General features: G+C 35.0%; 1 protein-coding gene across 1 annotated transcript; it reads left to right on the plus strand.

The window, feature by feature from the left end:
- The first annotated feature begins 759 nt into the window (after window positions 1-759).
- Window positions 760-24583, plus strand: LOC102810183 (protein regulator of cytokinesis 1-like). The gene is made up of 13 exons (XM_085491223.1): window positions 760-954; window positions 2550-2805; window positions 5409-5642; window positions 6120-6290; window positions 11501-11650; window positions 11944-12091; window positions 12947-13083; window positions 15026-15121; window positions 20759-20905; window positions 21360-21482; window positions 22160-22273; window positions 22581-22772; window positions 24121-24583. Exons 1-13 carry the CDS (start codon window positions 941-943, stop codon window positions 24193-24195), a joined length of 1857 nt encoding a protein of 618 aa, XP_085347349.1. The 5' UTR covers window positions 760-940; the 3' UTR covers window positions 24196-24583.
- The last annotated feature ends 1809 nt before the right edge of the window (window positions 24584-26392 follow it).

A 26392-nucleotide genomic window follows, 5' to 3' on the forward strand; every position in this document is an offset into this window, starting at 1 on the left:
TTTTGCCTAGGCTGTAAACGCATCACCGGCATCATGAGTTGCGTGTTTGGTATTTATTGGAGCAACTATAATGAGCATTTACCGTGACGTCCAATCGGGATGATTAGTCCGCTTCCCCCTCGAAGATGTTTCAAAATACATGTACATCGTTTTTATACGAGTAAAACCAGAGATAAAACTAATTTCTAGATGTAACGAGAAGGCATAATAAACGTTTCTTGACATCAAGATGAATCCATTTTGAGAAATGCTACCATAAAGGTTGTTAGAAAAAAACAAAAAAAAAACAAAAAACAAGCAGGTATATCTGGCTGTGCTCTGTAGCATTTAAATTATTCAAATGATTATTCATAAACTGTCAGTGAATATTGTAGAACCGTAATGTAAGAATTTTGTTTGCATATTTACATAATAATGAGAGCGAGTGTGCTGAAAATAATTTGCATTATTGCTTGAGGTATTATTCTTTTCCAGTATCGGTGATCTGTGATTAAGTTTCCCCTGATCTACTTTTGATCTGAAAGTCAACTTCTAAATTCATCATTCCATTTAAACGTGACATTGTTTTCGTAAATGAGTTAGAAATAGTTCTCACTCCTCAGTCTAAAAAAAAGTTAGAAGCACAGTCCCTCTACGAGATAGGACTGTGGTTAGAAGGTATACACTTGGAAGGTGAAGCTTGAAATGTTTTATTCGACGGTAGAAGCGCCACCAATGGTTGATATAACTTAGGCCTTTGTTTACATGTAAGAACGCAATGTATGACGGTAGCGGAAGTGCAAACAGCCAATCACAAGGCAGCATTTCAGTACGAGTTTTAAAAACGGGAGGTCGTTTCGAATGAAGTGTTGTTAGAGTGTCTAGGAAAAATTGCCAGGTGCTTCTCCCTGAAAATTAATATCATATTTGTCAAAAGTAACGTAACCTGTACACGAATATCATGGCAACCAGCAGGTAAGAACATTTCTATTCATCTTGGATGCTTTATGTGTGCGAAAGTAGACGTTCATCGTTGGTGATGCGATGACACCCAGAACCTGTTGTCTTGTTAAACTTTGAATGAGCCAACCAACACAATACATGTACATATTTTTCCAGTTCATACACAATACCGAAAAGTTACGAAATTTAATTAAATTGGAAATGAATGTCGACATACGCCTCCAGCTTATGCAGATAAATTGTGTCGCCATCTTGAAATGTTAATCTGAAAAAAAAAACCTGCGTAAATTGTACTTTTTGGAAAACTCACTGGGAGGAAAGTCCTACACTTCTGTTACATTGTTGTGTGCGTATGAGGATTTGCAGCTAGTTCAGGGAAATAATAATTACATATGATCCACAGCACTATTCAATGACAACGTGTGTTTGAGTATATGCAAGGCATATCGTTTTATGCCAGTTTAGAGGTGGAGTTACATGGGTCCATTTAACAGTATTTCGCATTATATCTTCGACCAGTTATTGCAGTCACAGGCGCTCGGAACGTTTCTTGGATAATAAAAATTACCTAAAGTAGGGTTGGCATAGTTAATCAGTCGATGGTACATTCCCCTACCACTCATATAATGACACAAGGTAGGAAAGCGTCGACACCATGACATCTGGTATCTAGTGTAAGAAATAGACAAGGGATGAATGCTCCAGCCAGCTCACATTTTTTAAACTCAAAAAAACAGACGAAAAAAATAAAAAATTAAATCTAAAAAAAATACCAGGTTGAAGAATATTAGTTGCTCCTTTGAATTTCGCCAAAGGTTTACCTACATTTTACCGATATCTGCAGAATAAATCAAGAAAACTACACAAATTGACTCAATTTAGGAATTCCTAACGGTTAGTCCGAACGCGCGACACCGTTGGAGGCGTGGTCTGGTCAGCATTTGTCAACAACCAATCACAAGACTGGTTACGAACCAGTTGAGCAAGGCTAACCGAGTCGTGACCACGATGTGGTTCCTAACCAGTCTTGTGATTGGTTGTTGACAAATGCTGAACAGGCCACGCCTCCAACTGTGCCATGCGTTCGGGCAAACCGTTAGGAATTCCTAAATGGAGTAAATTTGTGTAGTTTTCTTGATTTATTCTGCAGATATCGGTAAAATGTAGGTAGGGCTTTGGCGAAATTTGAAGAAGCAACTAATATTCTTCAACCTGGTATTTTTTTTATATTTTATTTGTCATTCTTCTCGTCTGTTTTTTCGAGTTTAAATAATGTGAGCTGACTGGAGCCTTCATCCCTTGTCTATTTCTTACACTAGATACCAGCCGATAAACCCCCCCCCCCCACACACACACACACACACCGCTCATAGAGACTGCGTATTACAGTTGATTATAGTTCCTGGGCTCCCTGTGTTTCAATCAACATTTTTTTTTCTATTTGCTAATTTGCATAAATCAATTTTAAAATACCCCAAAGATAACATGTCATCATGCAGATTAATCAAAACATTTTGTATAGACCCCAACTTCAATTTAGCTACCTTTTCAAGACTGATGGTGGTTGTATGATTTCATTTTAGTAGTACATCATTTTCTTGTTACAGATCTCTAGAATGTGCAGGCATCTCAGATTTATTGGAAGACACCCTAGGAAAGCTACATGGTATATGGGAAGAAATTGGAATTGGCATTGCACAACAAGAGGAGAGACAAAAAGTAGTGCTCCATCACTTAAGAGCACTGCTAGAAGAGATGGTTAACGAGGAGGAAGAGATGAGACAAAGGCTGCTAAAGAGTGTTGAATCATGCAGTAAAGAATTAGCAAGTCTAACTCATGAATTGGCTTTACCGTTATATGAGGTAAGAAAATAAATAAATTGTACTGACATTGTTAAACCAAGTATGGTCTTTTCCAATATATTTAATAGTGTGACTGATTTGGTCTACGTGTCAGTACGTCAGTTCAGTTTCCGGTCACGGAAATCAAATGTAGTGAAAGTTATACATGTATGCTACTGTCTAGAAGATTCTTGTATGAAAAAAGTTATTTTTTGATATCACTTTGTATCTTGTATATAATATTATACTCTTATGCAGTTAGATTGTAATATATTAGCTCTTGAATTAAAAAACAATGTCTTAAGGATGCTGTACTCCTTTTTTTGCTTTGAAACCCAAAATTCTACTTTTTTGTATTTTTCAATGCTGGACTACAAGGAGCAAACACTCGGTAGGAAAACAAGTGAATTGGATGTTTTTATAGGGTGTAAAAATCAATTTTTGTTAATTAAAAACAAAAGCACATGTCATTGTTTTGAAAGCTATGTTTTAATTAATCAGCCAAAGACATAATACACAGATAATTTGCATAATAGTCACCACCCATAGCAAATATAAACAGTCTCTTGCATTCAGTACAAGCTCAGACTAGTAATACAAGTATTAGTAGTCCGAGGTACAAGTTACACGCATTCCATTTACGATCGTCCACAAATTTAATATCATTGAATTTCTCGCTCTTCAAGCAGTCGACTATGAAACCGTCTTGAGGTCGACTATGACAGTGACGAAAGAAAACGAATGAAAGGAAATTTGGAGAAGAACGTCAACAGTATGTAAAGCGATTATTATGAAAATTTAATCATGGAAGGTACCTTCCATGATTTAATTGATCAGACCATGGAGGTATAAACAGAAGGTAGAAAATTTGAGCACATGGCAGACTTAGTTTTCGTGGCCAAATTACGTGTCATGGACTCCGACCACAACGAGTCGGAAGTGAAACACTTGGGCCCGGACTTGGCTACACCATGGCTACACGTAAAGCATGAGACAAGCAGCTGTAAAAGCGTGTGTGTGAGCATCCTTGTTTTACCTGTTTTATTTTTCTTAATCTTCACATTCTCAATAAATAATTTGACGGATTCAATGAAGTTAGATTTGTTATACATGATATAGAAAGTGAACTGAATGTAAGATACCGGCAGTAGTCCCCGCCAGCAGTTGTTCCGGTACTATGTATTACGCATTGAAGATGGAAAAAGAATCATCACACTAATTTTGTCACAACAGTTTTGGGAACTAAAAAACGGAAAACACGATTTATGGCGAACAGGTTATTTTACAAATCAACAAAATAATAACAGAGCAAACAAACTGAAAATTCACCGCGCGATCGACAGACAACTTTAAACCTAAGAGATCGCATCTCCCGATTCAGTTCAGCGCTCGCTGTGACTTCTCTCCCCCTCATTGCCATTCAAATCAGATAATACAGATCTTCGTCGAGACATCTCGCGCAGTAAAAAATAAATCTTGGAAAGAAAACTACATGTAGTTGACTCTGGTGGTGCGTTCAGCCACGGTTATTGGTTCAGCAGCTGAGCAAGAGAATGACCTTCCATAGAGGGCAATGTATGGTAATGAGTCTTCCAGAAAAGAAGTGTCTCCTCCCACAACGTATTAATGAATATGTAAATCATGACGTCATTTTGGCGTAGCTTTGTCACGCAGTCCGTCGCCGTGAAACAGTGTTTCCTATTGGATTCGGGAGCATAATTTCGTACTTTATAACCAATTGCGACCACGCATATCCACACATCTGCATGATTATGACAGATACCATGACTATTCATTATGAGTTTGTTTTGATCCATGGGACAAACTGATTTTGAGTTAGCCGACGATACGTTGCTGCTAAGTTGTTTTTGCCATTTTCTCGGTTAAACAAAACAGCGATTCACGGCAACTGCAGGCCTTTGATCTCGAGTTTTAGTGGACGCATTATACTAATTTTTTGCACAGACACTCTTCGATATGTTCCCTCTCAAGCCACACTGGGATTTTTCTATTTTCCTATTTGTTTCGAAATTACATTCTAATTTCTGAATACCGGAAAGAACCAGATCGCATTGTTTTTTCAAGATAGCTAAATTATTATTTCTTCTCCAACTATCATGTAGATATATATCACAATTAACACGGAATGGTGGTGAGCGTCGTCTGAAAAACTGTTTTGTTGCCAATGTTCCACTAAATTTGTTTATTCATTGGTTCAATTATTTTTTTACCGAAAATGCCTTTCTGTGTTTACACAGAGATCACATGACTATACACGTCCATACACACACTATCTTGTCTATTTCATATCCAGTGTGAAATAAGCTTTCCATCAATATATAGCTTTGTGTTGTTCAGTAAATATTTTATATGAAAATATCAGTTTAGAAAATCAATACTAAAAACGTGTACAGCATCCTTAATGTTTTCGCAATGATCAGTTATGCTGCATCCTACCAACATATCATGTAGTTTAATAGTTCTTGTTCATTTTCTTATTGCCTGCAACATTATTTTGTCTGTGATTGGGTGATTACATAACCATAGAGCTTAGAGCACAAGCCTATCTTAATATAAAACTTTACAACATTATGGAAAAGTTGATAATATTTTTATACAAACAGGCACCAGAACACTTCACCATTTTACAGTTGGAGAAAGAACTACGAACACGGGTTGATGTTCTAAATAAGGAGAAACATGAACGATTGAAGAAATTGTCAGAATTGAAAAGTAGAGAACAACATTTATGCGATATTTTATGCGCTACGCCGTATTACGTACCGACTGGTAGCATTCCAAGCAATGAACAACTTGACACGTTACAAGAACATATCAATTCACTGAGAACAGAAAAGGTAATTATAATATTATTGACTCCCTGAGTTCCCTGACATGGTTGTTAGTGTTCTTAAAACACTGTATTAAACAAATTTATGTATTGAAGTTCTCTCATCACTAATTGCATTTCACATTGTCAGAATGTCAACATTCTTGTAAAAAACTTTCAGAAGTACTATAATGCATGAAGGAATGTTCACACAAAGTATTTTGTGCTGTTTTCACACTTTTGGCATCCATTTTCCATGTACATTTATTATAAACATGTCACATCACTCTCATAACCCCATGGCCTAACCCTGTTTTTATGAGTGGTTCAGGGTGTAGTCATCACGGATGAAAATACATCATAGCATGGACTCGCTAGTTAAAATAAATTTACCTGTAATAGTTTACACCAAGAAATATAAAAAAATAAAGCATCCAGCACATAAAATTATTGGAAAGAAAAAAAAACATTCCTTATTATTTATTTATGGTAATTTCTATTGTAGGATTCTAGGTACAATATTTTTACTAAGACGAAACAAGATATCTTAGACATTTTGGAAGACTTGGAACAAAGTCCCAATACTTCATTTGAACGTGACATAGTTTGTGAGGAAGAAGACTCATTTCTGCTATCTGCTGAGAATATGGATGCTTTAAAATCACTCCATACAGAGGTAAGAAAAGACATTCTGTTTTCTGTTAAAGCAAGGGGAGTCATCACCTGCGCATGTGTCAGATGGTCATAGCGTGTCATTGTTTACAAACAAGCGTTTTTAGCGCGTGTTGCTATTCTCGCTTGGGACTCAATTCTCTTGTGTGCGCAGGTGACAACCCTCTCGCTTTAAGGTAGAAGCCTAGTCATAATTTTTGACTAAATTGTTCATAAATTGCGTGACAATGTTCATTAGTTTATTATGTACAATTATGAAGCTAATGTCCTATGGTACAACGAAATAGCATTTTTGTGTGTTACAGTTAAGATTTTGAGAAACGTGTCCTAATATTTCTTAAAAATTGCTATTTTTAGAACAATTCCATAGAACACAATGTTAAAGAAAAATTGCATTTTTTGACACTTTTTAAAACCGAGATTTTTTCAAATAATTCAGAACAACAAAAAGTACTCCATTATATGATTTTTGCAGCCTATGTCACCAGAATGGATTTTGAGATATTGCATAATACCTCTGCCATAGGAACCTGTGGTAAAAGTGTTATAATAGTGTCAAAATGGCGACTTTCCACTAAAATACAACCATCAATTTCTCGAAAAAAAAGCTGGTGACCCCCAACTTTTTAGCTCCGCTGTCGACTTTGTCGAGCGGAGCTTATCATATAAGTGATTGTCCGTCGTCCGTGTCAATGTTTTACTTTTTCAACTTCTTCTTGAAAACTACAAGCCTGAATGCTTTGATACTTGGTGTATATGTACCTTGGGTAGACCTCTCTTAGGTTTGTTCATTTCATGTTGATATCTTTAATTCTCTAATTTTGGTGAATATTTTTGTCATTTTTGGTAAAAAGTGATATTTTCGACTTCTTGTTAAAAACCGCAAGTGCAATTGCTTTGATATTACATATATAGGTACTACATGTGGACCTCTCTCAGATTTGTTCATTTTGTAATGATATCTTTAATTCTCTAATTTTGGTGAATATTTTTGTCATTTTTGGTAAAAAGTGATATTTTCGACTTGTTAAAAACCGCAAGTCCAATTGCTTTGATACTACATATATAGGTACTACATGTGAACCTCTCTCAGATTTGTTCATTTCGTGATGATATCTTCAATTCTCTAATTTTGGTGAATATTTTTGTCATTTTTGGTAAAAAGTGATATTTTCGACTTCTTGTTAAAAACCAATAGTTCAATTGCTTTGATATTACATATATAGATACTACATGTAGACCTTTCTTAGATTTGTTCATTGTGTGATGATATCTTCAGTTCTCTAATTTTGGTGAATATTTTTGGTAAAAAGTGATATTTTCGACTTCTTGTTGAAAACTGCAAGTCCGATTGCTTTGATATTACATATATAGGTACTACATGTGGACCTCTCTCAGATTTGTTCATTTTGTGATGATATCTTCAATTCTCTAATTAATTTATTTTGGTGAATATTTTTGTAATTTTTGGTAAAAAGTGATATTTTCGACTTCTTGTTAAAAACTGTAAGTCCAATTGCTTTGATACTATTCATATTGTTCATTTTCTAATGATGTCTTCAGTTCTTTAATTGAAATGTGTATTGCTAACAGCGGAGCTATCTCAGCCGATAGGCTGCTTGTTTTAGGTCAAAATCCTTATATTGCCTTGGAGTACAATTTATTGCAAAATAAATAAATTCTGCGTTTTTTAATTTATGAGTAGGCTTCTACCTTAAGGTAGCAGAGTAGTTTTTTGTGCACTTTTCACATTTTTTTTTGAAAATCACACGAATAGCTCCCTAAGGCATGCTACATACATTGGTGTTTTTATTTTATTGAAAAAAAAATATCTTGTACAAGTAAACTGATTTTTTTCTTGTGTGCAAACAAATGGCCAAGTTTTTGTTTATCCAGTGTACACCAAACTAGTGCATCTCATTAATATGCATGGTTTACAAACATAACTGAACTGAGGGTAAATAGTTTTAAGTTGAGCCACTTTCTTTATTTGCTATTTACAAACAACTGATAAGATATCTGTTTGTAGTTTACACACAGCTGATAAGACATGTGCACTGCTGCTTTTCTAGACAGGAAGTATAGCAAAGACAAAACAATCGCTTTTGAACAACAAATTTTGAATAAACAAAAAAGTACATGAATGTACCACTTCAATGTAATTATATGTTAACAGAATAAAAACTTACAATAAATTTCTGTAATATTTTTTCTTGGCTTTGTCATTGAAAGGTGTCTGACCACGGGGTTACTTTCCTAGTCCAGAAGTAATGCAGTTACATTTACAAAATATGGTTGCAAACAATAAAATACGGTCATCTGTGGTGGCTATGCATTGCATGAAAATTCTGGTAACAGGCCACAAACAACATGTAAAGGTTGATCAATGATAAGAATATGCTTGGACCTGGTTTATATAATCAATTTTTCAGAGGAGTTTTCACCAAGTAGGCATACTTGCATGCTTAGGTTTTTCTAAATTCGTAAATTATGTTACATGTAATAAATCTGTCTGATAAATTCTTGGTTGTTTTATCTAATGTGCTCATGCGAACAAAATGCACGGCAACGAAATAGTAGCGTGCCCCCCCCCCCCCTTACCGGCCGACGTTTTGACATCGGATAGTGGGCAGTGTTTCACGCAAGGCAAGGGTTGACTTTTTCGTACGACTTCGGTAAAAAATAAAAGTATCATCTAAAATCTAGGTAGTTTTTATAGATGATAACAGTGAGTCCGGTTACAATTAAATTTTGAAGAGATTCATCTACAAGTATAAGACCGGAGGTTACTGCGACGGTAAAACTCTGTTTTGCGGGATTTGATTTTTAATAGCACAGGAAATGCTACATGCCGGCATACATCACTGGGTCACATTTTACAATTATTCTATTCACACCAATTAAAAAACAGGGCAGCTTCCTTCATTAATGTGCAAAATATGCAAAGAAGGAGAGGGTTGTTAGTAATTCTTTAGTTTAGTTGTCATTCACTAATTATGGACGAGATAGTAAGCACGCGAAAATTTCCAAGAAAAAGAAAGAAGAAAAAACGTCAAAAGAATGATCACCCCTGTCAAAAAAGATGTTGAAAGAGACGATGCTGGGTTTGTACAGAACGGATTTCCCCGTCGAAACCAGTGTCAGCCATGAAGTGGGCGAAGAAAGTTTTACCGTGACACTGAGAGTCCGATGAATCAGACTTCGATATAGTTGGTGATAGTCCTGTTCAAAACGTTCGAGAGATGTCTGTATCTCGCAGGAAAATATTGTTACCTTCCGACGTAGAAGAAGAAAGTGAGAGTGAATGTCACGGCCGATCGTTTGAAGACGGCGAGATTCGACTCGTTGACGTGTCACTGTTGAATGGCGCCCTAGAAAAAGAGATTTGTAAATTTTGCAAAGTAGGCAATATCTCAATAGTGGAGCGCAAGCGTCACGGTCTAGGCAGTCAGTTTGAATTTCTTTGCACGCAAGGAGATTGTATTCGATCGCAACTGAGCCAGCCTAGCTTCCCGTCATCCCGAAAGAAGGAGGCAGTTTTCGAAATAAATAGAAAGGCTGCCATTGGAATGCGAGCGACTGGAAAGGGACGGCGCGCTCTGGTGAAACTGTCAAGCTATTAGGGGTTACCTCAACCAGTAACGGGTACACCCTTTCGCCAGTATGTACGAGCTGCCTCCAGGAGACCTCGAAACTCGTGGCATCATGCTTGAACTAATAAGTTTACAAACACAACGGCCCAAAAATAAATACACTGTATTTGCAAACACTTCAACTGCCAAGTGTAGTGTCTGTATTGTTTGTTACTCGCAAACAGAACCGCCCACTTTGCATAATCCAAGCTTTAATGAATGACGTCACCGTTCGTTATCAGCACAGACCGTCAACAAACTCCATAGCGTGAAAGAAAACGGCCAAAAAACAAAGTTTTTCACAGATATAAATGTCGGTTCATGATTTTTCCCGAAAACAACTTTCAAAGCATTTCATTTACAATTAGGCCATGTAAATTTTGCTCCTAAAACGGGAGTTAACGTTGATTGAAGTTTGAAATCATAAAAGTGCCGATTTCTCGGTGTTCGGTTTTTGGCAATTACCGTTGACCTAATTTTAAATGGCGTTTCAGTGAATAGCGCTACGATGTCGCTGTTTAACTTTTCTTACGCTTGGATATGTTGGCTTCATATCCGTATTTGCATATTTGCAAAATTCTATTGCTTTTTTTCACAAACCTCGTGCAAACCACCGGTATACTCTAACTTTAACACCAAAAAACGTGCTTGAAATTTGTGATTTTCGGAAAGAAAAAAACAACTTAATGCAAAAAATAGAAATACGGATTTAAACTTCATGACCTTTGCTTCAAAACAGTGTAAAGTTTTTGATCGCATGAATGACTGTAGAGATGACAATTAAAATTTTATTCACGTTAGTTAAATTATCAGCCCCGCTGATTTTCAGAATCACGTGACGCTAAAACAAACACAATGTTCACAAAATATTAATAGTAGGGAAATACAAGTCAAGAGCTTTCTAAACATATATAGATTGTATGGTTTCTTGTAAAATTTATTCCGATTATAGGTGTTTACATTTTTCTTGCAAAAAAACTATCCTGCTACCTTAAACTTTTCACTATTATGAATGAATATTATTTCACCAGAAAGAAATTCACATCCACAGTAATAATAATATGTCTACAGTGTGTGCTTGTAAGTAATGGGAGACATCAACAATGTTGGATAAAATTATATTTTGGATTTAGTAACTTGATAAGTAAGTTGTATCAGAACAATTTTATTTTAAATTATTTGTTGATTTATAGATTGGCAATAAACCCTGACATAATGTAACTATCAGGTGCTGGTACCGGTAATCACTAAACACATGACAGTATGAGCACCTGTCTTCTATAAATGTCTGATGTCTACAAGCACAAAATATTGACTGGTTATACATTTTGGAATTTTTCTTTTAATCTTAAATGTTTTGTCTCAGATTTCTTCAAGATTATTCCCTTTTGCACACAATGAACTTGTACCTTGAACTGAATCTCAAATAATAATTAGGTTTGAAAGGATTTAGTGATTGAGGCACAGTGAGTGTTTCCTTATCCTTAGTTTAAGGTTGTTGATCACTTTAAGTAGATTAATTTTTAAAACTGGTTCAGAATGGTTCAGACTTGTCATATTTAGTATTTACTTTCTATGATAGCTCCAAGACAAGAAGAAGGAGACGTATTATCTGGCCGACAGACTGAGAGACAGAATACAGACGTTATATGATCGGCTATTGGTTGATAAATTGGAACAGAATAAATTTTTCACAGAAGCTGTAGGATATAAACCCAAAGTCATTGAAGCTGTATGTATTTGCATTTCTTGACATCAATGTTTACTTGAATATTACTAAAGTGTAATCTGATGACATTGCCATATTGACATTTGGTCTTAGTTTGGCAAAAAAGACTATCATTAATATTGTATCACCTAATATTAAAAATGAGGTTGTCTTCTCACCATCTATTCCATTTTTCACAAACTTTTAAGTTCTATTCGTTTTAACTATTACTCAAGGTAAATGTTACTGTCATACTAATAATTCTACTGTTATTTCAACAAGAGTCAGAGGAAAAATTGTGAAATCTTTTTTTACAGCTCCGAGCTGAAATTGCTCGCTTAGAAGAGTTGAAGAGACAGAACATACAAAAGGTTATTGAAGGAATTCGTCAGGAGTTGTTGATATGGTGGGATAAGTGTTACTTTAGTCGCCAACAAAGGCACGACTTCACAGCCGCTTATGAGGGTAAATTAATCTTTTCATAAACTACAGTGTTTTTCACCTCATTGACTGGATACTTAGTTTGTGGGTGCATGGATTGGATTCATTCATCTATCCGTCTCATTATCTCAGGTAATGGACCATTGTTTTCTTTAAATTTGGTCCATACATATGCCCCAGATTTTGTCTTCAGTATTGCAACATTGGGTTCATCGTGAGTAATAACAGACCAGAAAGAGTGTGAACCATGTTGTTGTTCACCATGAACTGTGATATTATATATTATGCGAGTTTTGTTTTAAAAGCATGAACCAAACAACCCTTGTCGAATAGAGAGAACTACTGTACCAATCACCATTTTTATGCAATGAAACACACTTTTTACACACACATTTGATCAAATTTTAACCATAATCGATGCCTGGAAAAAACACCCTAGGCTTATTACTTGGGATGCTTTCAACTCGTTAAATGTCTAAAAATAAACCAGGGAGAACTTTATGACAAGGGAAGTTCGGTATTTGTGCTTAGTGTATGTTGCGTATAAAAGTGTGAACCCTATTGTTAAAACAGTAGTTACAACTGTAACTGTTAGCATTGTACAGCTAAAACTTCAAAACATAGTGATACAATTAATGCTGGTTTGAATGCTAAGTCAAAAATAGTATCTCAAGTTGAAGGTGCATTTAGTTGGAAGTGAACTGCTCACAGTCCTGCATATGTATATAGTGGATTTCTACTTGTATGTTCTTTTGACATACATGTACCTGGTAAGAATAAATATGCTAAGAAAAAGGCACTTCAGATATGATAATATTGAGAACAGTTACTATAAACTGTGTACATTTTTTTTCCACTGTAATTTTCCTATTTTTTCAGATGAATTTACTGAGGAGTTGCTGGAACTTCACGACCAGGAAGTTCAGAAAATGAAAGCCTACTATGATGAAAACAAAGAGATGCTAGAGCTAGTAAAAAGGAGAGAGGACATGTGGAAAAAGATGGTGGAATTTGAGGTAAACACAGTTTATTGTACTGGTGAAGTACATGACACTGTGATATCAATTCACAGTTGCATGTGTCTACTTGAAATTCCAGTGTTTTTGCCAATGATGGCATGCTTTATAGAAGACTGCACATAATTAATCGTCACCATTCCATGATGTAAGGCACCATCATCCTTGTCTTTGCATGATAAATTAATGCCTGCTTATTTACTGAAACTATCATCTACCTTCTTATAACATGTACTCAGTTTGCATTTTTACACACATACACTCATTATATTCAGTTCGAAATCATTGTTTCATTATAGATCCATTCAAATTGATCCATTTTTCATTACATTTTATATTCTAGAATTTTGTACATATTAAAATAATAGCTAAATGTTCTAATTGTGGCAACTAATTTTCAAATTCATTTTGTTAAAATTAACGAATCAATCTTGATAATTTAAGAATGGCATTTCAGTCGCCATACAAGGAAGCTCTTAGGTTATAGCCAAGCTGATCTTTTTAACTCGGTAGCTTTATAAGCACATGTTTGTAATATAAAGACTACTTAGATTGATAGTTTTGTATTTGTGTGATCCAACAGATGACATTCATTACCAAAACATAGCATCTTTGAAATCATGCCGATTAAATTATCTCCATTTACATAATGCTCAAATCCCGATGAAACAAATCATCACTCATCCATCTGTAGTAAGAAAAGACACCACTTTCATGAAATGATTTTCATTGCCATTTCAGGTTTTGTATAATAAGGTTATCACAAGTATACCACAAAGTATGTTCGCAAGAGTTTATCGATGCGATCACAGTACTGTACTGCCTTCGTGCATAATTTGTCGTATTCTCATAATAACCTTATATTAACTGTGTAAATAAGAATGCACACTGTCATCAAAACTTGCCATAATCTCCATTTAGCATTTCCAAGTATAAGATAAGATTGATAGTATTTATATCATGGAATATCAGATTTAGTTAATACATAGTCTTGTAGGAAGCTAGCCAGTCTACCTCTCTCTCTCTTTATTGATTAGACAGGTAGGTAGTACTGTAAAATCTGTATTAGAAGCCGCGGCTTCTATTAAAATGGTACAATGCAACAGAGGGGATGCGGCTTCTATTAGAGCATCTACACATATGAGAAATGATGAATTTTTGGTTCTCAATTATTCAAATAGAATGGATGCGGCTTCTAATACAGATTTTACGGTAGTTAGACAGGTGGGTAGGTAGGTAGGTAGGTAGGTAGGTAGAGTAAATGCTTAAATAGATTAGTGTAGTTGTGTAGATTGCTGCTGGCGATAGCCATGACTATATTTGTAGTGTCATAGTGTTAGTATCGGGTATGATTACAGTGCATCACCTGTTTTGTGATGTCTAATTTTAAAAATGCTTACTGGCATAATGTTTAGATTGTTTGTTTTTTTTTACAATTCATATATTTGCTCTATAAGTAGTAAACATGATTATATAAATTAGTTGTGTCTGTATCTGTTATTGTATCTCTCACCACAAATACTAGTAAATATCAACAAACTACTAATAATTATCTTAAATGTCTTGATGTAAAACTGATTACATATGCAAGATAGTTTTGTGTATTAAGTTTTACTTGCGTTAACATTTTGCAAGTTGCATATAAATCAGATTTGCTCTATTAGGAGTGTATATGAACTTAAATTGCATTTGGTGTATACTGAACCATTAAAATACAACTTATTTTGGCTATAGAAACAAATTTGTAATGTATGTAAACGTAAGTGCTACTATCAATAATAGGGCAAATACGACATCTAGTTATAGCTGGAGAAGAAAGGGCTGCTATACTGTAGTTACAGGTGATACTAATTGATATCGGCTCGATGTCTCACTTTATCTTTTATCGTGATATTAAACATATTTGTTATACCACTATTTCCACCTTATGTGATAAATGTAGAAGAAAGCCAACGACCCAAACCGCTTTGCAAACAGAGGAGGTAATTTACTACAGGAGGAGAAAACCAGGAAGAGACTCCAGAAAGAGTTACCAAAAGTGAGTTAGTTCTTTCTTTTATTATATTGTATTCTACCTGTCCTAGTATAAACTTTCTCCTCTTCTCAAATTCATGATATCATCGGTAAAGAATGAAAATACCTCACTGACCATCATCATACATTCTGCCCAAGCATATACAGTCAAACCTGTCTATAAAGGACAGTCAGTGGACTGAGCCAAACTGTCCTTTATAGACAGGTGGTCTTTATATGGAGGTGGCCTAATTTATTCATTTAATCATGAATATTAATTAGGATCGGAATTTTAAGGGAGATCATAAGCAATACATAAAAACAAACCTACAATGAATATGTCTTTTTTAATAAAAGTCACTCATTTTCATCTGGATAATTACAGCTTTACTTTTTTACTACAAATTATATCATGTAAATTCACTGAAGCCAAGTGATTCTGCCCATGGATTCATTGGTGTATTTAATGCATAAGAACGATTGTCAACGATCGGCCGCATTGGCGTTTCAGCTTAGACTTTCACACTCTCGCCAAGCAGTCTTATTCCCCAGTCTCTTACACATTCCATCACAGGCGGTAATCAGTCCCATCGTTAGTATTGTCGATTGTACACTGTGACAAAATGCACAGGCAAAGTTGCCGTGATTGAAAAAACAAACAAGCATTAAAAATGAAGAAGCATTGGTAATAAACAAAATTGACGAAACTCATAACGATTGCTCCAACTCTCGGTGTTGAATCAGAAAGTCAAACGAACCGGAAATGAAACACGGTGATCGTACACGCAATTTTACAGTTATTTGTTGCAAGCATCGACGTGTCAAAACTGCCGAAACAAATTTTCTCGATTGCGAAATATTGATATTACCGTTTATAAAAAAAGAGGATCAAAATAGAAAACATCTTTTGTTGAGAATAACCCCGAGATGACCCCTCAGTAACAATACGTTTTGCCCATGCGCTAGCTTCATTAGCATAATTTATAACGATCAACAACAAACAACATGGCCAAAATAGGTCGGATTTTGCAATCCCGCGATGAAAACGAAATAAACGAATGTTTTATTATTTTGATTGGATATTTCATGTCGACAAGGTAAATAAAACATCTCTCATTTAATAAAACTGGTTCATTTTTTTTGTTTTCGAGACAGGGGGGGGGGGAATTTGCTCTTCATGTGCGAGACAGTCCACAGAAGTGCCACTGGCCGGCTGGGGATCGATAGTATACCGGGGGTAGTACCGATCGGAAACAAGCTAGTTTTTCATTTCAAACTTTGAATGAAACTATTTTAATTTGTTGTTAAAATCTTTCCAGTCTCTAGACGTTACATTCAGATGATATTCAACTTTTTTTTTTTACTTTTTCGCAACTTCACAAACCAAGTTGCGATGGTACCCCTGTTAGCCCTAAAGATTGCGTACTCGGTAATCTGAACGTAACACATGGCCACTTTCCTTTTAGCGATTCGCAAGTAGCTATTGTCTTTTTGCTGAGACAGTCTGATGGACATGTTGGTGGTCGTTATACAAAGGTTAAAGTGTGAATAGGTCTACAATAGGGTGGTCGCTGGTCGCGTTGGACAGGTGGTCGCTATATCCAGTGTCTTTAACGTGTAAATTGCGAAGGGACTGTACTGAGGTGGTCGCTATGAGCAGGTGGTCATTAACACAGGTTTGACTGTAGTTCAATTTAACAAGATGTACAAAATAAATGCTTACGCATAAGCCCTCTCTTCCTCAATGCAATATTTATATGATGGTGTGATGCCAGCTACCTCGAAAGTAAATTTATTTTGACCATAGATTCACCTCAAAACCATTTAGTTTGTGGTAGCTATTAAGGCAATCTGATTATAATCTGATGTATTGTACAGGCTTTAATTATTGTGGCTATAAACTTATTTTAATTTTATTTTTTATTACTTTTGTTATTAATGCCCTTTTATTTTATTATTTTACTTTGATTTTGTGATTTTTTTTTTTAATTCTGCCCTACCTACATCTGAACGCCTATGTAAGTCCCGTTCAAATCTCGCATAAGTAACAGCCAATCACAGCCCCCCTTTTATACAGGCTGTCGGTTGCTTACTTTTCAGTGTATATGGGCAATCTTTCTGTACATTATATTTTGCCCACTTGAATAAACCATTAATAGAAAATTGCTAGTATATTTTTATTTGCAAAAGAAATTCCACAGCATTTTACAATTTTTGTCATTACATTGAATATTTTTTTCACTTCCAACAAATGTGTATACTTCCAGATACATCTTCGCCAGCCAAGGTTGGTTCATTCAGTCATCGCTTCAATTTTACATCACTGAGCATAATTATCTAGAATGGAAGCAAAAAAATAAGTAAATCGTAATGATTAGAACACTGTAAACAACTATAGTAAACAATGCAAACTGATTTTAAATTGTATAACGGTCACCGGCCCACGGCATTGACGCAGAAAATTGGAGCAAAAAAATATTTCCTGATCAATTGCGATGTGTTCCAATAAAAAATATTTTATTCCAGTCCAAATCAGCTCAATTACTTTAATAAAGAGTTATTGTATAATGTACAAAATGATGATACAATTTGATGAATAGTTACAGCTACGGTTTCAATACCGTAGACGATGTTGGCCCAGTCTTCAACAAAACCTCACCCGTCTCCAGGGCAGGCGACTGGAAAAAGACACTGGTGTTCGGTCGAAACGGCGGAAACAAAATCGTCGCTCCCAGAATAACTATGCAAAATAACGATCTAAAGTCGAACCATTCGAGCCACAGTATTAACATAAAAATGACTTTCGTTGCATTTGACAATGATAAACTTACCGAAAAGCTGTGTTATTCTCGGTCGCTAATGTCGGTATAATCCGCCATTTTATTTGAGTGTGTTTGCCACCCGACTCCGCCCGGTGACGTCATCATGTGCGCTATAGAAGGAGGTATGTGATTCGTTGACTAAAATCGTCGATAGTGGGTCTCGTTGAAATCTCGTTACATAGGCATCGGCTCAGATGTAGGTAGGGCGGAATTAAAAAAATCACAAAATCAAAATCAAAGTAAAATAATAAAATAAAATAAAATAAAAGGGCATTAATAAGAAAAGTAATAAAAAATAAAATTAAAATAAGTTTATAGCCAAAATAATTAAAGCCTGTACACTACATCAGATTTTAATCAGATTGCTATTAAGGTAGAAGCCTACTCATGAATGCAAATACCCAGAATTTTCAATAAGTTGTACTTCCGGACAATACAAGACTATTGACTTTAAAAAAAGTTGGGGGTCATCGGCATAATTTTAGAGAAAATGATGGTTATATTTTAGTTGATAATGGCCATTTTGGTAGTATTACCGGATACCCCGCCCTGGGCGATCTTATGGAGGATTCAATTTTTTTTAAGAAAAATGTGGACCAAAAGATCGCCCGGGCGATGTTTTGGCAGATATTACGAGGTTCATCTTGTCTGGAAAAATAACCCTGCGTTGATAAACATAGTCTCAGAAATTGGTAAGAAAAAATAATGTTTCGCGTTGACCAAATATAATCACGCAAAGTATAAATTCAAAGTGTTTTAATACATTGGTGAAAGGTCGCATTTTACGTGAACAAGAACATGCACTAAGAAGGAAAAGCAAGCCAAAGTCGAAACGGGGTGCACCATAGACATAACACAACATACGCTGCGACAACTGAGTGATCAGCGACATCATTTTGGGACGCAATTGAACTTCAAGAACTTCTTTGCAAAACTTGCTGCGTGGCGATGCTGACATCAAGTGTGTGTTGACCGATTTTTAACTCTCAGTCACGCACTGAACTGGCGCGTTACCTTAGCAACCTTTTTCTTTTGTTGTCCGCGCGTCGATCTAGTAAAATTGTTATTATATCCGAAGGTACTGTAATTACGCAACTTGTATGCAACTCTGTACTGGCTTTGAATATATCAACGTCGTTTACTTAGTTCACTGCTTTTTTAATTTCGCAAATGTGTTTACAATATTGCACGGGCTCTGAATAGTTCAACTGTGTTATGTATTGCTTTCATGATAATTACGCAAAGTTATTTTTTACTATAATTGTTAGGATTCTGACCCGGGGTATTGGGTCTGTGAATAATTCAATATTACCGACTTGATAATGCGTTGAATTCGTAATAATTACGCAAACATAAACATGGGCGCATTTAAATCATTGAAAGGGATAGTAGTTAGGTGTCTACGGAAAGTCAAGAAAATATTTTAAATACTTGTGATTCATCGATGTTCCAATGGTGAATTATTTTATTCGACATGAAGAGAACAGGTAATATAAACCATACCATGCATCAAGTTAAATTTTACTATAATATAATAAGCTATGGACAGTGCACTTCGATCGCAATATTCAAGTACATTTAGTCTGAACTCTAATAACCACGCGTTTGAATTACGTGCAGCATTGGGCAATGACCTCCAGAGTTCACGCACTGATATTTAAATTCAGGCCATCCAGCTTGACGCAAATCAATATAGTTACTTTTCATTTGTTAAAAAAATCTTTCAACTCACAAATACCATGAACGCAAAGAGTTAACTGGGGGTTAACTGAAAGGGAACGTCTTTTTTTGACAAAAAACACGTCATTACAAGATCATGTGTGCAAGGTTAGATTTGTGAACGTACATGACAGCTTAACTCTGTGTTTTTTTTAATAATCATGTCGCATGTGAAGCGCAGGAGACATTTTAGTTCGCCCATTTCTTGTTTACCGATCTTGAACTTTTTGTTTGGAATGCGATACAGACAAAGATTAAACATTACCGATAACAACTAAGAAGCTCGAATAAGGAAAGCTTGGCTATTTTAAACTTCGTAAATAACATTCTTTTCAAAGCGTAGACTTTATTCGAGTCTAATAAACGTAAGTGAAATGTATTTTAACGAGTAATAATAAGCAACAACAATTCGTATACAGCATTGGTTTAATTGGAGTTTTATGCTTTTCGACTTCACAGTAAATTATTTTTAGCGTCATATTTGAAATAGCGCGCTCGATACAAGATGTCGGACAGGAAAATTGGGTCTGTAAAAATGTTTGTAGGTTAAGTCAGGCAATGTGTGGACCAAAACATCGCCCACTATTTGAAACATCGCCCATGGGCGGGGTTTAGGATGGGCGGGGTATCAGCTGAATCCGGTATATTGCTTTTTTCATAGGGTTCTATCACATAAATAATATGCCATTTCCATTTTGGCAACATAGGCTGAAAAAATTATATATTTTCGATGAAGGGGTACTTCTTGTTTTAAAAATGTAAAAAAAAATGCAATTTTTCTTCAACAGGGTGATCTGTGAAATTGTTCTAAAAACAATGATTTTTAAAAAATATTAGGACACAAAATGTGATTTCATGGTTCCATGGAACATTAGCTTCGTGACTTTAAACAAATAAACAGTGTCATGTTATTTATGACCAACTTTTTCAAAAATTATGAAATAGGCTTCTACCTTAATCAACAATCAAATGTCACACATTTTCATAGAGTAGCTCTTATTCAACGGTTTTCACAGTAATTAGACATTCATACTTCTCTTTATATACATTTCACATATAATTTACAAACCTGGTTTTGGTGTGCAGTATTACAGCTGTATAATATGTATATGCCTTAACAGGTTGAAAAAGAACTTGGTGCCAGGATATCACAGTGGGAACAAGAGAAGTGTAAAAACTTCTTGGTTGATGGTTGCCCTTTCATGGACTATGTACAGGCACAGTGGGCAGCTCATGAAACTGAGAAGAAAGTTGCCAAAGATCAGAGGGTATGACCAATTTAATGCCTGTTGTATATTCTGTCAAACCACACGTTTTGTTTTATCTTAGATTGATGAAATCATAGTGTGTGTACTGTAAACTGTTTAAATTTCCTGAAAGACAAATTTTGTGAGTGAAAATTGTAAAATTTTGTAGCAGTAAAAAATTTGTGACGTTTGCGAAATTTCATGAAATCCTAAATACGCAAACATTTCTAGCAGTAAAACAGTTTGCATTATAACAGCATATATCAGCCAAAACTAAGTTAGTACTTGGCTTTGTTGCTACTTGGAAATACCTGGAACCAAAGAACTGTTTTTTTAAGATCAAAAGAATTTAATATTTTGTATAAGAAGACAATTGTTTTTTGTGCATGTGTACAGCTGATGGCAAACTAAAATAAACGTGTCGTTGGCAATTGAATGTATCTGAATGGTATTAAATGTATTTCTTTTGTTTCAGGTGAAAGCTAGAGCTAAGGAAATGGAGCAAGAAATGAAATGGGGAAGTAAACCAACTACGCCAGTAAAAAGGAGGTTTATCGGAACAACTACACCAACCAAAACACCAAAACGAAGGAAGGCTGTAAGTATACACATCCAAAAAATACTCTTGATTCTGTTTATTATATTTTATCGGCAACAGCCAATAACAGTGGTCTGTTAGTTACATCTGTTAGATTTCGAAAATATCAACACAATCAGTATATTTATGAAATAACAGACTCAAGATAACTTTTAAAAGAGTACAGACTCATGGTAAAATGATCACTATTTAATGAAATGATTGCCATCACTAATTTGAATTATAAAAATTAGCTATTCTATTTGAGAATCTATTCTTAGTCGCCTCAACTCAACCATAGGTAGACTTGGTATACTATACTTCTACTATATTATGTGTTTGACCTATTGCATATTATGCTACCATATTCCAACTTTATATGCACTTCACTAATGTATAGCAACTTTCAATATATCAGTATTGCAACAGTTAATTAATTTTAATAAACCCAATCATATGATTTGATGAACTGATAATTTTATTAACATGACTCATAAAAGTTATTTTACTAACTGGGTATGAACCATCTTTCTATCTCAAAGTTGACACCTGCTTCAGGCTCAGCCAAAAAAGTTGAATTCTCTGCTATGACATGTTAGTAGCTCTAGTGATATACCCTCTAGAACCCCCCCCCCCCCCCCAATACTCCTTTGAACTCCAGAGATCTAACCTATGATATTGGGCATTTTATTGCTTAGCTAAATGGAAGTGCAGCTCCATCACCTGCAGTCGGCAGAATCGGTACCAAGAACAGCAGTGTGTGTCCATCACCTGCCATATCAGGAAGACCACCAAGATCTATGAAAACCAAAGTTAGTCATGATTCTAGTTTAATCTTTTAGTTTAGAATCTGTCATTTATTGAAGTGGAATGCGTGATAAAAATTGACTTGCATATGCACAAAACAAAATACAACACACAGAATTCAACTGCTGAAGCACTGGAGGGTAGGGGTAGGATAAGATTTGGGGTTAGGAATGGGGGTGCAAAAGGAACTTTTTCTCAACACATTTGATGTAGTCCAAAGCGATAAAATGAATTGTGGTTCATTAATTCTCATTTACAGATGTCATTATAAATGTTAATTTAATAATGCGTTTATTTTATTAATCTTGATAGACTCCTGCTCGTCCTAAGATTGCCACTCCAGTGAAGCGTACTCGTAGAGCGCTAGCCGATCATAACCAAGACACTGAGTCTGCGTCACCATTTAGTACAACCACACTGAGTGGGGCGTCGTCCACCACTGCCAGTAACATTAGCACCATGTCTCTTGCTTCTACTACCTGCATGTCATACACTGATTTCTCAGTAAGTCAAATCTTTCATATTGGAATAATCCACCTTAAAACGTGTGGTCTTGGACGCACAGTGAATGTGCTAGGATCAGTGTGCAAATTTACTGTGTTTATTGTATCTCTGAGATCGTTCCTGTAGTTTTAGGACTTGTTATTTATTTACTTGTCCCTAGTAATTTGAATCAGGTGTGATTCTATATGAATTCATGAGCACTAAAACGCTATTCAAAAACATTAGACAAGCAGCCTGTCGTTAGCAATGCACATTTCAATTAAAGAACAGAAGATATCATTAGAAAATGAACAATATATAGACTTGCTGTTTTCAACAAGAATTCAAAAATATCACTTTTCACCAAAAATGACAAAAATAATCATCAAAATTAGATAATTGAAGATATTACCACGAAAGTAACAAATCTGAAAGAGGTTCACATGTAGTACCTATATATGTAATATAAAAGCAATCAGACTAGTGGTTTTTAACAAAAAGTCGAAAATATCACTTTTTACCAAAAATTACAAAAATATTCACCAAAATTATAGAATTAAAGATATCATTACAAAATGAACAAATCTGAGAGAGGTCCACATGTAGTACCTACGGTATATATGTAATATCAAAGCAATTGGTCTTGCGTTTTTTAACAAGAAGTCGAAAATATCACTTTTTACCAAAAATTACAAAAATATTCACCAAAATTATAGAATTAAAGACATCATTACAAAATGAACAAATCTGAGAGAGGTCCACATGTAGTATTTATATATGTAATATCAAAGCAATTGCACTTGCAGTTTTTAACAAAAAGTCGAAAATATCACTTTTTACCAAAAATGACAAAAATATTCACCAAAATTAGAGAACTAAAGATATCATTACAAAATGAACAAATCTGAGAGAGGTTTACCCAAGGTACATATACACCAAGTATCAAAGCATTCAGGCTTATAGTTTTCAAGAAGTCAAAAAAGTAAAACATTGACACGGACGACTGTCAACGACGGACAATCACTCATATGATAAGCTCCGCTCGACAAAGTCGACAGCGGAGCTAAAAATTACTTTCAAACACGCAATCAAAAAGAGACCAAGGCAGTTTCCAACATTTGCATGTGCTGAAAACACTTGCACTAATTCATACTATCAAATATTTCAACTCATCATAGTCAAAAGCTTTGTAAATGTTGCCACTTAACATTTAGACGCGAGTAACCATGAGAATATTTTGATCACCCAAATATGAATATCGTTGTAACTTTCATGTATTGTCCAGGCAATTTGTATTGTATGCAGAAATACACATTCATCCAAATCATCAAATGTATTAACATGGATCTGTTTTTAATCTATTTCACAGCATGGTTTAAATGTTGAAGGGCGTAAAAATTACAGAAGTAGTGCCTTGCCAAGTCCTACAAATGGCAGAGTATGAAGCAGTAACCGCTCCTTACGTTGTATATAATATTAATTTATGTTAATGCAATAACTGCCTGCAAACACACACACAGTACCGGTAGTCAAAGCACCAGGGTAGCTCATAACCCAGTAATCAATAACTTCCAGCAAAAGGATACATAGTTATACACACAATAGCACAGTACAAGGGGAGCTCATAACCCCACCCATCACTACCAGTCCAAAAGCCACTTACGGTACATAGTGGTGCGACCATATTGGAGCTCACAAAACTGCCAACAACGAAGTGACTACACACGGTGGTATCTGTTCTATTTGCGAAAATACATTTATCAGTTTTGTATGTTACATAGTTGTATAAATAAATTACACCATAGCCAATTACAATATTTCCTCCATGAGAAGTGTACTGGTCGGTGTCCATAATTACGGTATGTAAATTTTACCATATATCGGTATGTGTACATGTATTAAAAGCCAAATGTTTATGTTTTGAGTATTAAAAGCGTGCCTCTATCACTTGCTATGGCATTTTGTACATTATGTGCACGTACCGGTACTTCAAATAGAGCAAATATGGTTGACAGTTTTCTGTTCAACAAGGTTCCTGTAATTCATGATAGAGAAAGTACAGTATACATATTTTTTTTCGATTCATATACAAGTATATTGAAAGTATATAAGTTTTTTTACGTTCAATTTTCAGTCGTGTGTTTTATTAGTAGCATTTTTTAGAAGTAATTTTTTAAGTTTACATATTATTTTTTCAAATTCCTTTCACGGAATTGAGATTTATTATTTGCGATGTAACCAATATTGGCATTGAACATTTTTTCTTTTTCAACTGAATGGTGTGTATATATTTGCTTGGGGAGGGTCACGAGTTTGGCGATTGATGACATCTCGTATTTTAAAGTTGTTATATCTTATCACCATCAGTACAACTGAGGCATAAACATTTAGATTTTATTATATTTTATAATTTCCATCTTAACTTTTTCCTCTGAATATATTTTTACTTTGAGCATATTTAGATGTAAGGTAACTTGAATTCTATAATTTTATTGGAAATATCAGATATAAATGGTGTTTTTGACTTTTCTTTATAAAGTCTCATCCATTTGCTTTGTTTTATGTTTAACATGAAACCTTCATAAGATGACTCTTCTCGGATATAAAGTCTAATTAGAGAAAAAAATGTTGAGGCTGCAGGCCAACACATTTTATTGTGGAAAGGACTTTGTATGAAGATGAGTATGTACGAGGATTTAATCTGACTTAGAACCCATCATCACAGATCAATAGATAAATATTTTGGGGGAAATTTTCTTTTGAAGACATTTAGTGACTCTTATCAACATTTCTGCAGGGAATTTGTAATCGTAAATGTTCATGATCTAACTTAAATGGCCCAAAAGTCGAAACAATCAATATAGATAGCTAAATGGACAGTGGGTTTGTCACATCGCCGGTTGTTTAAACCCAGCTTTTATAGTTTCTTCTTATTAGCACAGTAGAACTTGCTCTTTGTTGCCACATAATCCAAAAAACAATGAGAACAAAAAGTTTACTTGAGAAAACTCAGAAATTGAACATTTAGTGTATATAAATTCCTGGAATGAAGCATTCTTATTGGTCAAAAAACACATGGTGTGTTTTAAGTGGTGGATTTGTTCTTTTCAATCAATTTTTTAGTGAATTCTTTGGTAATTTAATTAATAATATCGGCAAAATCATGCCCTTATTTTCGATGAAATATACTATAATCGAAGAATTTTTACTATGCAATGTCTGAATGCAGTATATTCGTATGTATGTATAAGCGTTGTGTAACTTTTAGAATTTGCGGTCATTGTTCTCAAAATTTGTAAACTAAAATTGTAGCAGAAGTGCATAATGATCTGCTTATGAATATTCATGATCTAAATCGAAAGCCAATGACCAACCATGTGTTCCGGATAGCTTAATATGCAGCGTGCCGGTCGCATCACTGTTTGAGCGAGATCTGGGTTTGCCCCAGCCTTTGTGTTATGTGTATAAAAGTCCTACGACAGTTTATGAGAACAAAGGGATATATTAATACTTGTTTAAAAGAAAATTTTTTACACAAGAAAACAAGTGACTGTAAAACTGGACATTTAATGCAATGGAGCATTCTGATTGGTCAAAAGGTGTACTACATAGGTTTTGAAGAAAGTTGTGCTGTTGTGTAA

Source organism: Saccoglossus kowalevskii, chromosome 16 (genome assembly GCF_978046115.1).
Source record: "Saccoglossus kowalevskii chromosome 16, keSacKowa6.1, whole genome shotgun sequence".
NCBI classification, from domain to species: Eukaryota; Metazoa; Hemichordata; class Enteropneusta; family Harrimaniidae; genus Saccoglossus; species Saccoglossus kowalevskii.